General features: G+C 40.2%; 1 protein-coding gene across 2 annotated transcripts in view; it reads right to left on the bottom strand.

Annotated features, from left to right (window-relative positions):
* Nucleotides 1–14,308, bottom strand: part of LOC126262444 (uncharacterized) — a 46,661-nt gene that overhangs the window by 18,183 nt on the left and 14,170 nt on the right. For both annotated transcript variants that reach the window (XM_049959096.1, XM_049959095.1), the window contains exon 3: nucleotides 10,783–10,986. In XM_049959096.1, coding sequence (XP_049815053.1) covers nucleotides 10,783–10,986 — 204 coding nt within the window. The remainder of the gene's footprint in view (nucleotides 1–10,782; nucleotides 10,987–14,308) is intronic.

Below are 14,308 nucleotides of genomic sequence, written 5' to 3'. Positions count from 1 at the left end.
TACTTCTTTTCCTTTCTTGAACCATTATCAATACACCGAAGATGATCTTCGTTGCTCAACATTTACGAGTTACGGAAGATCTGGTGCATCAATAGCTTTGTGTTATGAAGACTGCATATTCTGATCTACTCTTAGCACAATGGTCCCTTCTGTCTGACAGTGTGTCTTCAATGTTGAGTGCTCACGTCCCGTCTGTGTCACATCCCTGATTTACCGCTACCAAGCCTCTGTGCCCCACCATTTCTGTGTGAATTGAGGCTTAGCCATCAACTGCAGCGTCAAGAAACTTCGTCAGTATCTGCATGGTAGAAAATTTTTTTCTCGTGATGGGTCACAAGCCGCTGGCTGCTCTTTTTCATATGACAAAAGATGTGCCTGACTGTACAGTACAGAAGCTGCAAAGCTGATCACTACATCATATAAATTACCAGTATAAAATTCTGTATCACTCTATGGCACAGCATTCAAATGCAGACAACCTGCCATGCAACAGGCACTGCCGCACCAGGAATTTTTTAATTGGTCTCAACCTAACAGTCCTTGGCAATGCATCCACACCGATTTTGCTTGTCCCTTCTGGAACGCATTGTGGCCGATTATCACTGATGCGTGCTGTAGGTATCCATTCATAATTCACTGAATTCGACAACTAGGACTAGCACTATAAAAGCTCTTTCATTTAGAATGTCTTTTGTTTAGAATGTTTGGCACGAACAAGAGTTTCGGGCACTGGTCATCAGTTTTCTTTATAGAAATTTTAACATTTTTGCCAACAAAAAGGGATGGAAAACACTTTGTTGTTGCTGTTTCTCAGCATCTATTGCACTCTGCCATTTCACAATGCTTCACCGGCAGAATTATCACGTGTTTTCCTTATCTCTGCTGCATCTATTTTGCCCTCAACAGCATGCTTCAGATGCCAACTTCGCAACAAAGTTCCACACAAAGGACTAAGTTTCCTATCATGTCATTATCAAGCTTCAAAACTGGGAATCCGTTATAGTCACTTCATTATACCACTCGTCGCTAAACAGGCACCCACTGATGGCATCAAAATCAACTATGTTTTTGTGATTACTGTGATCCAGTTGTAGATTTTCATTTTCAAACACGCTCTCTGCAACCCAGCCTGCTGTGCCCAAGCAGCTCTCGCCGGTTCTGACATTCGGGTGCACAGGCCATCAGACGATACTGCCATGAAAGTTTATCACTCCCTGCCTACACAGCCACTGCTGCAGTATTGGCAATCACAGTTCACAGCAACGACATCAGTGATGAATATTGAGTCTGTATCAGCAATACAAACTTTGGTGTCCACAACAGTAACCCTACTGCACCCACCTGCACCACTGGTTGGACATCCTACCTTCAGCTTCTTGACAGACATTCTCGGTGGTTCAGGAAGGTTGAAATATGGGTTGGTTGGCACCATCTGCCATCACACCACAACCAACTCCATCAATAGCACCATGGCACAGCCCTCCTCCACACCTTCACCCATACCCACACTATGGAACAATGGTACACTATTCTGGGAGGGAACTGGGGTAGGGGGTGGGTGAGTGGTAATAATATTTACGATGTCTTTGTCGACTGAAATATGTCTTGACGAGTCTTGACAAACTACACCCCTTTTTGAAGTTTTTTGAGTTATTCAGACTTTGTCTCACTTCCTAGTCATCAAGACTTTTGATATTATCTTCCCAAGGAAATAATGAACAATTGTAAAACATAACAAACTCTGTCAGATTTGAGTACCAGCATAATATGGGCCCCATTTTCAATGCACATCCATCTTGCCATTCTTCTTTTAGGGCCCTATGGCTCACATTGAAAAACCAAAAATAGTTTTTAGGTGGTTTGGAACATGGTTTTTCTAATGTAAACAGTTTAAAAGAATTTGCAGAAGACTTGTAAAAGTCGGTGAAATAGCCATTTCTGGTGTTTTTATAATAATCGTTAACTTTTCCCTCAATCACTGGAAAGTAATAAGGAAATGAAATTTTATACTGTGAGACCTTGTATTGCTAACTTATTAAGTGCAACGTTTCTGGTGTATCCCACAATTACTTCTGGAGATATACAAAGCAAAACTTCACACTCTTTTCGAGCATCTATGTTTCTGACGGACTTTGCTTCAAATTATTCACATGCAAATCACTCAGGAATTTTTTTTTATTATTCTTTCACTTAACAGAGTGCAAAATGTTGTACAATATGACACAGTTTTATTTCTTTCAAGAAAATATTACTGGAGATATTACGTCTCGAAACTTCTGTAAACTCAAGGGTGCACTGTTGATAGCTGCGCTACGGGGTCAAACAAATGACTATATATCAGGAAGTATTAAATTAATGATCATGAAAGTATACCAATGTTCTTTGAAAACATGTGCAATTGTTCATACAAAATTACATCAAAATCCATGATGCCCATGGGGGAACTTCAACAACCTTGTTGTGATGTAATATGTCACCAGCCAATAAGAAGTCACCAGACATAAATGGCCGACATTTCCTTGATTCTGACCGAACATTTTCTTTGAGACTCAGTGTCTGAAATTAAAATGTTGACAGTTGATATTGTTGCTGAAGTAAATCACAAATATATGCAAAAAGATGAGACTGAGTTACAAGTGGGACATGGAAAGGTGGCTTAGTCCAGAACACTTCGCACTGACTGTCCTCTTTTTCCATTGCTGCCACAACCCAGCTGCAGCTGTATAAAAACTTTGCAGTGAAGCTAAATCTTGCAAGTTTTGTTGGCATCACCGGTCATGGATTACGTCAGCATTTCTCTCAAGTCTCCCCTCTCTCCCTTAATTCTGCCACCACTCTTGATGCAAAGTGTCTGTCTTTTGTGCCACTTACAATTTGTTCAGACACATCAAATGTCAATAAGAAGAAAACGGGCCGAAGTCAGGCGAGATTTTGAGTAAAAATGTAGAATCGAGGTAAACGTTAGTAGCAAGAAACAAAAAACTGGGAAATTTTTAGCATTGATTGTACGGGTATCTCACAAGGGGGATATGAATTTACAGTGTAGAATCACAAAAAGCATAAAATCAAAGTACCTCTGCAGCGATATAGGCTTCAGAGGAGTATCTGTCCGAACTCACTTTTCAAAGGGATCACCACTAAGAGTATCAGTGGATTTTAAATGCGGTATTGATGGGTAACTGTCACTAAGGACAAGCCACTGTATCATAGGTGTGAGAGTAGAACTGCAGAGCATTGAGTTGATTGCAGAAAAGATGGCACGAGTAGCACTAAAAGGCAACAGAAATTCATGTATTCCTCAGGTGCTGAAATCTGGGAGAAGTCATTCGAGTCATTGACCTATAGAATTTGTAATCTTGCTGTCCAATAGATAATTGCGAGTGCTGAAAACACTCGGCAATGTAAACGGGAGGGGCGATAAATGAAATAGTTCTCCCATCTCCTGATAAAATATGCCTCTACTGGAGGAAGGTATAAGCTGCAAATCATTACACAGGCATACTGCTGGATTCTAAAGGCAGCTTCCTTGAGTGCGGTATCGGGTATTACAAGCTCACTAAAAGTGGACAACTGTACTAACATCTACATCTATATCCATACTCCACAAGCCACCCAACAGTGCATGGCGGAGGGTACCTTGAGTACCTCAATCGGTTCTCCCTTCTATTCCAGTCTCGTATTCTTTGTGGAAAGAAAGATTGTCAGTAGGCCTCTGTGTGGGCTCTAATCTCTCTGATTTTATCCTCATGGTCTCTTCGTGAGATATACGTAGGAGGGAGCAATATACTGCTTGACTCCTCGGTGAAGCTATTTTCTCAAAACTTCAACAAAAGCCCGTACCGAGCTACTGAACATCTCTCTTGCAGCGTCTTTCAGTGGAGTTTATCTATCATCTCCGTAACGCTTTCGCAATAACTAAATGATCCTCTAATGAAGTGCGCTGCTCTCCGTTGGATCTTCTATCAACCCTATCTGGTACGGATCCCACACCGGTGAGCAGTATTCAAACAGTGGATGAACAAGTGTACTGTAACCTACTTCCTTTGTTTCCGGACTGCATTTCCTTAGGATTCTTCCAATGAATCTTACTCTGGCATCTACTTTACCGATGATTAATTTTATATGGTCATTCCATTTTAAATCACTCCTAATGCCTACTCCCAGATAATTTATGGAATTAACTGCTTCCAGTTGCTGACCTGCTATATTGTAGCTAAATGATAAAGGATCTTTCTTTCTATGTATTCGCAGCATATTACACTTGTCTACATTGAGATTCAATTGCCATTCCCTGCAGCATGCGTCAATTCGTTGCAGATCCTCCTGCATTTCAGTACAATTTTCCATTGTTACAACCTCTCGATATACTACAGCATCATCCGCAAAAAGCCTCAGTGAACTTCTGATGTTATCCACAAGGTCATTTATATATATATTGTGAATAGCAATGGTCCTACGACACTCCCCTGCGGCACACCTGAAATCACTCTTACTTCGGAAGACTTCTCTCCACTGAGAATGACATGCTGCATTCTGTTATCTAGGAACTCTTCAATCCAATCACACAATTGGTCCTATAGTCCATATGTTCTTACTTTGTTCATTAAATGACTGTTGAGAACTGTATCAAACGCCTTGCAGAAGTCGAGAAACACGGAATCTACCTGGGAGCAGGTGTCTACGGCCCTCTGAGTCTCATGGACAAATAGCGTGAGCTGGGTTTCACACGATCGTCTTTTTCGAAATCAATGCTGATTCCTACAGAGTAGATTTCTAGTCTCCAGAGAAGTCATTATACTTGAACAACTGATCAACGTTAGAGATATAGGTCCATAGTTCTGCACATCTGTTCAACGTCCCTTCTTGAAAACGGGGATGACCTGGATTGGTATGCTCTTCTAGAGACCTATGGTACACTGCTGCAAGAAGGGGGTGGGGCGGGGGGGCAGGGGGGGGGGACGTTCCTTCACGTACTCTGTGTAAAATCGAACTGGTATCCCATCAGGTCCAGTGACCTTTCCTCTTTTGAGTGATTTTAATTGTTTTTCTATCCCTCTGTCATCTATTTCAATATCTCCCATTTTGTCACCTGTGCGACAATCTAGAGAAGGAACTACAGTGCAGTTTTCCTCTGTGAAACAGCTTTCGAAAAAGATATTTAGCATTTCGGCCTTTAGTCTGTCATCCTCTGTTTCAGTACCATTTTGGTCACCGAGTGTCTGGACATTTTGTTTTGATCCACCTACTGCTTTGACACAAGACCAAAATTTCTTAGGATTTTCTGCCAAGTCAGTATATAGAACTTTACTTTTCGAATTCATTGAATGCCTCTTGCATAGCCCTCCTCACACTACATTTCGCTTCACGTAGTTTTTGTTTGTCTGCAAGGATTTGGCTATGTTTATGTTTGCTGTAAAGTTCCCTTTGCTTCCGTAGCAGTTTTCTAACTCAGTTGTACCACGGTGACTCTTTTCCTTCTATTACAATCTTGCTTGGCACATACTCATCCAATGCATATTGTACCCTGGTTTTGAACTTGGTCCACTGATCCTCAACACTATCTGTAATCGACATAAAACTTTTGTGTTGAGCCATCAAGTACTCTGAAATCTGCTTTTTGTCACTTTTGCTAAACAGAAAAATCTTCCTACCTTTTTTAATATTTCTATTTATGGCTGGAATCATTGATGCTGTAACTGCTTTATGATCACAGATACCCTGTTCTGTGTTAACTGTTTCAAATAGTTCGGGTCTGTTTGTCACCAGAAGATCTAATATTTTACCGCCACGAATCGGTTCTCTGTTCAACTGTTCAAGATAGTTTTCGGATAATGCACTTTAAAAAATGGTGTTCTGCCACAACAGGTGCTGAGCCAGGGGGCCTATAGAGACATCCAATTACTATGTTTGAACCTGCTTTAACCATGACCTTCACCCAAATTATTTCAAATTTTGGATCTCAGTTAATTTCCTTTGATACTATTGCACTTTTTATCGCTATAAACACATGTCCCCCTTCACTGTACAGCCTGTCTCTGAGGTACGCATTCCAATCTGAGTTTAGAATTTCATTACTGTTTACATCTGGTTTCAGCCAACTTTCTGTCCCTAGTACTATGTGGGCATTGTCACGGTTTATTAATGACAGCAGTTCTGGGACCTATCTATAGACGCTCCTGCAGTTTACTATTACCACATTAATTTGTCATTCCCTGTTGCGTTTTGCCTACTGCTACCTTGTCGTGTCTCAGGAGGCATCTTGTCGGACCTAGGGAGGGAATTCTCTAACCTAAAAAACCCACATGTGCACTCCACACATACTCTGCCACCCTTGTAGCCGCTTCCTGCGTGTAGTGCATACCTGACCTATGCAGGGGGACCCTACGTTTCTCCACCCGATAGCGGAGGTTGAGAAATTTGCACCCCAGATATCCACAGAATCGTCTGAGCCCCTGGTTTAAGCCTTCCAGTAGGCTCCAAACCAGAGGACCGCAATTGGTTCTGGGAACAATACTACAAATAGTTAGCTCAGATTCCACCCCGCGAGCAAGGCTTTCTGCCTTCACCAACTCCGCCAACTGCCTGTATGAACTGAGGATGATCTCTGAACCCAGACGGCAGGAGTCATTGGTGCCGACATGAGCAACAATTTGCAGTCGGGTGCACCCAGTGCTACTGACGCCGGCGGGGCTTCCTCCACATCTCGGATGAGACCCCCAGCAAACAGACAGAGTGAACACTGGCCTTCTGCCCCGACTTTCCACTACTTCCCCAAGGGGCTCCATCACCCGCCTAACATTGGAGCTCCCAATCACTAAAAATTTGTCTTCGTGTAAACTTATTACAGACATGCAAAAGTCAACATTGGGATCACGGATTTACTTCAAATGCTGTACACCTTTAGTAAGCCATTAAAGCAACATAATGTACAAGTAGTAAGGAACAGTAACCTGGCAATTCCGAGAAAATCACAAGAGAAGTTTTCCATGTCTATTATGTAACTGAGTTATCTGTACGAAGGTACTGGCCATGAGAAGTCATTGTGGTCCAGTGGTTAGCATTTGCATGTTGCAAGACGGTCGTAGCCGAGGCGACGGTTCGAGTCCTGCTAACATTTATTTTTAATCAATTTTTTTTTCATCACTGGTTACATTATTTAATTTATATGACATTTAAGATGTAATATAGTGAAAAAAAACCACATGCATTTTCATGAAGTAGTTGTGAATTTCATATGTTGTTTGGCTATGTACCTCTTTGTAATTAATTTTCAAGGACAAGGGACAGGCTTGGGAAGCCCAAGTCAAATCTTGATAAACAATTATGCAATTGATGTTATTCACAATCAGTAAGTCACAATGTGAAAGATCACAAGAGTAATGTACAATTACTCATCACATGTGCTTGCGATATCACATGTAGTAGGATGGTATTTGTCATGCAGACATGGGAAACATAAATTGAAACTCCATGCAAATACACATGGTCTTTTTTCATTGCATTACCTCTCAAACGTTATATAAATTAAATATGACAAGTGATGAAAAAATAGATTAATAATCAAGTCTGAGCAGGAGTTGAAGCGTCACCTCATACAGGTTTGCCTTATAAAGCTCGAACGCTAATTACCTGATCACAATGAGCTCTAAAATATGGCACCTACACACATACATAAGCCACGTAACAGACGCGTCCAACTTCTCTTGCAGTTTTCTCGGAACTGCCTTAGTGCACCTTACTACTTGCACATTATGTTGTTTTAATGGTCTACTAAGATGTACAAAGTAAATCTGTGATCCCAACATCGTGGCCTCCCCTTGTGAGTAAATTGTTTGGATTCTCATTGCCTAGCCTGTTCATCGTCCAAATGGTGGGTGGCTATGGAAGGTCCAAAGTCGGAGGGGATTATGGGTTTCTCCACCACTGTTATTGCTGAAAGTTTAATTCTTTTCATTTGCACGGTGCCTAGTCCGTATGAGAGCTGTCCCCATGGATGCCACAAGGGCAAAGTCGTGTCCATCTGGCTTGACGGTCACTGCTCAGAATTCTGATGCTCCAAAGGGGCATGCGTTTACTCTCTGGCGTATGTGGTAAGGTAGCAGCTCATGAATCAACCATGCAAGCTGTAGGCTGTAAATGGGCAACACTTGAGAGGGTAGGTGGTGATGACCCCTATCACTTTGACTTTTTGGCAGTAGTACTAATTTACATAGTGAGAATGTGTAGATGACCATCGACTGCCATCATTTGCATGTGATCTAAGGAGTCTTTTCTTATATGCTCCAGACAAGTTAAAATTTCAGAAAAAAGGATAAAAAAGACAAGTCACATTTGAAAAGAGGGTCGATAGTTTATTTTGCCAAAAGGGTGAAAGAAGAAAGCAAGCGGAGTAGTCAGAGTCAGAACCAAAGGAACAGCCACACTGACATTGAGGCAACAGTGTCCAAGGAGAATCTGAGAATGGTGGAATTTCAGCATAGGATGGGGAAAGAAATACGCTGCAATGGTATATAGCCTCATGCCAACCATGCACATACCCACAAAAAAGCCATGGACCCTACTAACAGTAGGGAAGGAGGGGCCTTGGAGTGTAACAATACAAAAATCTTATCATTTTGCCTGTTCTTTCAGACATACATGTTTACTGATATGAACTTAATGAGAGATGTGTAAACATAGCTGGAATAGCAACAACATTTCGCAAGAATTTACATCACAGTTGCAGTGGAAATGAAACATGGTTAATAAGTATTTTAACTACACGAGGTCTGTGGAATATTCTGCAGTAAGAGCACATTTATTCAAAGAGTCTTATGAAGGAGTATTTGGGCTGTCTGAAGATCAGTTGTATACAGTTGACATTTCTACATTCCAGCAGCAACATGTTAACTTGTCTGCTACTGACAAATGTTTTACAATTACTATATTCTGGAGTAAGTAAGGATACATAATTTATTGCTTTTCAAAAGTGATTAAGTTGAGACACCTTTGACAAGTCAGGGCTTTTTACTACATAGCTCTAAACATCTCTTCTGCCAGAGATAAGTGACTATGCTGGTAGTGTCCAATTACCATAAATAGTCATATCTAAGAAATACAACTAAATACTAACAGAGAATTACTGAAACAAAATATCTAATAACAGAACATAAACTGAGCAGATTCAGGTTTGAACCACTACAGCAACAGAAATCTTATATTTAATTGAACAGCACTAAATTATGTAGGTTTTAGCTGGATAAGAATCAAAAATTGGCAACTACACCAACTAAAGAAGATGCTTTGTTTGGCTTGGTTTTGATATGCATTGATTTCTTTTTAATATTTTTGCTTCCCTTTTTCGGCAATGCAGATACAGTAAAAGTAGTATGGTCTCGCCCAAGCAAGCACTACAAATACTGGGTTAAGTAGTCAACTGAACAACCTGCAGAGGTCCTTTCAGACATCTTAAATTTTTTACATTTATCTAAGAATACATTTACTCCTAAATAGTATTTGATTGGTAAAAAAAAAAGTTTAGCTGAATTGTGATTCACACAATTTGAGTACATTATAGGAAAATAATATCTGCACAGAATTTCCGAAATACAATAACATAAACCTCTTAAAACCTATTGCTTTTATTGTATTTTGCATAGGAACAATGTACATTTTACATGAGGGCAACAGACTGCACAGTTTTAGGGTCCAAATATAGGCTAGTAGAGTTGGAAATGGAGATGAATGCAACAGTCTGGTTGTCAAAACTCTGGCAAAAAATGAAGACTAAATAGAACTGAAGTCACTATGTTTTTTCATAGAGGAAGAGAGCAAGGATATAGTGCAGGTGTGTACTCCATAGGAAAAAAGATTGTGAGTATTGAAGACATCTCAGACAAAACAGTAAGATATGTTTGAAAACTAAACAACACAATATTTCATGGATCCATTCAAGGCGAAGAGTCTGATAAATAACAGCATTACAGAGAAATTTTACAGCTAAAGCAGAACAAAAATCCATCAACAATCCTTCAATAGGAAACTTTGTGTACGATGGGAAATAACAAAAAAATGTTCAAATGTGTGTCAAATCTTATGGGACTTAACTGCTAAGGTCATCAGTCCCGAAGCTTACACACTACTTAACCTAAATTATCCTAAGGACAAACACACACACACACACACACACACACACACACACACACACACACACACACGAGGGAGGACTCAAACCTCCGCCGGGATCAGTCGCACAGTCCATGACTGCAGCACCTTAGACCGCTCGATTAATCCCACGCGGCTGAGAAATAACAGATCACATATTAGAAGAACTGGCTAAAAGCCAACATGTTCGTGCCAACCATTTTCTAATGGAAAAGAATAGAACAAAATTGATAGAAAGCAAAATCACTTGGCAAGGACCCTTCATCAAAAATAAAATGAACTGTACACGGTATGACAGCCCTAAATCATTATACTCATGAAGAGCAAAAATATGTTCAAAGCTGGAAAGAAACAAGACTTATTTGGCATGATGTCTGATATACAGATAGAGAATTTATGTAAGAGAAGGAAGGTACATCAGATTACGTACGACAACAAATTCAGAGACTTAGAAACAATATTGAGACTACACTACAACATGAAACAAGGCACTAGCTGTCAAGGCTGGGGATGTGAGATAAGTGGAATAGATGTGGTTTTACAAATACTAAACATTTCTATTTCAGTAAGATTTCTTCTGAATTATGCTTTGCTTATCTTTATTCTCTCCTTATCGGTACAGAAGATGTATATACTTACTTTCCCAAAGATCTTCTTTTCGTTGTAACTTAACACTGTACTCACTGCCAGATTCTTTGTCAGTTTTAAAAAAGTATACCGTAAAAATTTTGCTGTCCTCATCATTGATGTCAATATATATGTTCAGATTTTTCTTGTAGCGGTGCATAGCCTGGCAATGTGCTTCCCATACTTTTTTCATCTCACTCACTTTTTTGTCCCTTTCTACAAAAAAGAATTAAATATGTCAGTGTGGGTGTAAATAGATGTATGCAACAAGAGTTTCAAATGTTATATTGATTCCATTATATCAGTCAAGAAAGGTTCTTATTCCAGTAAATCATATATGCCATTCAATTCTTGAAGCTCCTGTACTGGGAATTCACGTATAGGAACTATTTTCTCTCTCTCTCTCTCTCTCTCTCTCTCTCTCTCTCTCTCTTTCTTTTTAAAAAATGTTATAAAGATACTTATGACATTTGAAAATGGGACCAGAATTCTCAAGCCTACTAAATGGTATAATGGTGCTGGGATAAAATTTATTCTATTTTGCAAATCAATAAGAGGCTGGATGTATTTACAAAGTAGTTTATGGAAGAAATAATAAAATTATTAACTTCATTAACATATAACAAAGTTTCATTTACTCCTCTCATTGCTACAAGAAACCTGTATATTCGTACAAACCAGCAGATAATAGAATGTCAGTACCTTCTGAATATGTATCTGGTTATTCCATGTGAACTGCCCAATTTTAGAAATCACCCTCACTTCTTATTATGTTCATACATGGTATCAAAATGCCTATATATGTTATAATCAATTCCACAAATTCTTAGCTCTATATTTGTAGTACTCTGCCTTCAGGAGCTGCCGAAGTCAAGGCTGCTGAAACTTCATGAGGAGGATGTAAAAGTTTTAAAATGATCTCTTTCATTGCAGAGTTAAGCTACACCGATCAGCTGGAACGATATGTCCACCGACATACTATCAATATAAACCTGTCCAGACGATAGTAGCCTCACATGGCACATGCACGGTGCATGTAGTATCAGTGAGAATGGGAGAATGGGGAAGGTTTGCGACCTGAGTTTCACCAAGGGCAGATTGTGATGGCCCAGAGTCTCAGCACGAGCATTTCGGAAACTGCACAACTTGTCAGGCATTCGGCGAGAGTTGTGGTGAGTGTCTTTAACACATGGCGAAACCAAAGTTAAACTATGTCCAGATGTCGTGAGGTTGGGTGGCCACCCCTCATTACAGATGCCACAAGGCCAGGAATGTGATGAAGGGGTTCAAGGGACACAGAGGCGAGTTCTAATCATAGGTTAGGCAAACTGGTATAACAGGACAGGCGGCGAACTACGGCAGAATTAACATCAGATTAACACTGGACAGAGTTCACACATGAACACACAGTGTGCCAAACACTCTTAACGAAGGGCCCACAGCCAACGACCCACGTGTGTGTCAATGCCAACACCCTGACATCAGCAACTACGAATGAAATGGGCACATGACCATCAGCGCTGGACATTGGTGCAGAGGCAGAGCACTGCATAGTCTGAGGAATCCCAATACCTTCTTTATCAAGTTGATGGAAGGGCGCGAATCCATCGTCTTCTAGGGGAGCAGCTCTTTTACACCTGTTCTGTGGGACGGGGACAAGCTGGCAGCGGCTCAAATTATGCTCTGGGTAACATTTACATGGGCATCCACGGGTCCAGAGAAGCTCGTGCAAGGCATCATAATGGCCAAGGAGCATCAAACACTGGTTGCAGACCATGTACACCCCTTCATGACAATCATGTTTTTTGACAGCTGTGACATTTTTCAACAAGATAATGCCATGCCACAAGGCCAGGAATGTGATGAAGGGGTTCAAGGGACACAGAGGCGAGTTCTAATTGATGTGCTGCCCCCCCCCCCCCCAACTCTCTCGATCTGAACCAAATCGAACACATCTGGGATTTGATTGAATGCGGTGTCAGAGCTCATTGCCCCCCCCCCCTTCCCCTGAATTTACAGGAATTAGGTGACTTGCATGTGCAGATATCCAACTCCCTCTAGCAACCTAACAAGGCCTCATTGCTACCATGCCACAATGTGTCGCCAGTATTATCCGTGCCAAAGGTGGACATATCGGCTATAAGGCAGGTGGTCATACTGTTCTGATTGATCAGTGTACATACTGTGAATTGGCACACTAGTTCAATAGTTTGGATAGTATTAGATAAACTTCAGGGAGAAGAAATAAAAACTTTGAGGTTTGTTGCTGACTCAGATGGTAGAGCACTTGCCCGCGAAAGGCAAAGGTCCCGAGTTCGAGTCTCGGTCGGGCACACAGTTTTAATCTGCCAGGAAGTTTCATATCAGCGCACACTCCGCTGCAGAGTGAAAATCTCATTCTGGAAGAAATTATACGTTAGACAAAAAAGCAAAGCAGTGACAATAAAGTTGATCAAATCATTTGATACTTAATTTATTTGATTAGGAAATGAGGTACTGAAAGTAGTACATGAGTTTTGCTATTTGGCCAGCAAAGTAACGGATGATGGCCGAAGTAGCGAGGATATAAAAAGCAGAGTGGCTATGGTACGAAAAGCATTTCTGAGAAACAGGATTTTTTTTAACATTTAACACACATTTAGGTTTTAGAATGTGTTTCCTGAAGATATTTGCAGTGTAGCATTGTACTGAAGCAAAACATGGGCAATAATCAGTACAGACCAAAAGAGAATAGAAGCTTTCAAAATGTGATGTTACAGAAGAATGCTGAAGATTAGGTGTATAATTTTCATACCTAATGAGGCGGAACTGCCTTTAATCAGGGAAACTAGAAATTTATGGCACAATTTGAGTAAAAGTGGAGATCAGTTGATAAGATACATCCTGAACCATGAAGGACCCATTAATTTGGTAATGGAGGGAAAATTGGAAGGTAAAAATTGAACAGAGAGTTTGAAAGTCAAATACAGTAAGCAGGATCAAATGGATGTGGTTGTAGCAGTTATTCATAGACAAACAGGCACTTGCAGTACACAGTAGTGTAAATAACTGCAATAAATCAGTTGTCAGACTGAAGACAACATCAATAAGGTAGACAAGTTTTAAGAGCTTTGACATAGTATTCATCACACCAGGGGCTCTCAAAATTGTAAATAAATATCATAGCAATTAAAAATGTTCAATGTCTAGCATAATTATTTCATGAAAAAGAGAAACCTGTCATAGAAAGTTCTGCTTTTGGGTGTTTGTTCTTGTGAGCCACTTCATGGGATCTGTAAAATTTAGCTTATATAAGTTGATGGTTATTGGGGTAAATAGGTAGCAAAATTTAATCATAATCAATTCTTCCTTGGTATTTAGGCATTTTTAACTCCATCTCGGAAACAGCACCTCCAATGTAATTTGATCAGTATTCATGTGAAACAGCAAATTTTTTTTCCTCTACAAAACACCTTATTTTAATTTTGATATTTTTTAGATATGTCCAAAACTATCCTATTATAGCCTGATGAGCAAAAGTTGCAAAGCACTCTTTCAC

The sequence above is a fragment of the Schistocerca nitens genome, chromosome 6 (genome assembly GCF_023898315.1).
Source record: "Schistocerca nitens isolate TAMUIC-IGC-003100 chromosome 6, iqSchNite1.1, whole genome shotgun sequence".
Lineage (NCBI taxonomy): Eukaryota > Metazoa > Arthropoda > Insecta > Orthoptera > Acrididae > Schistocerca > Schistocerca nitens.
The sequence above is the reverse complement of the archived record's forward strand: the minus strand, read 5'-3'. Positions and strand labels throughout refer to the sequence as shown.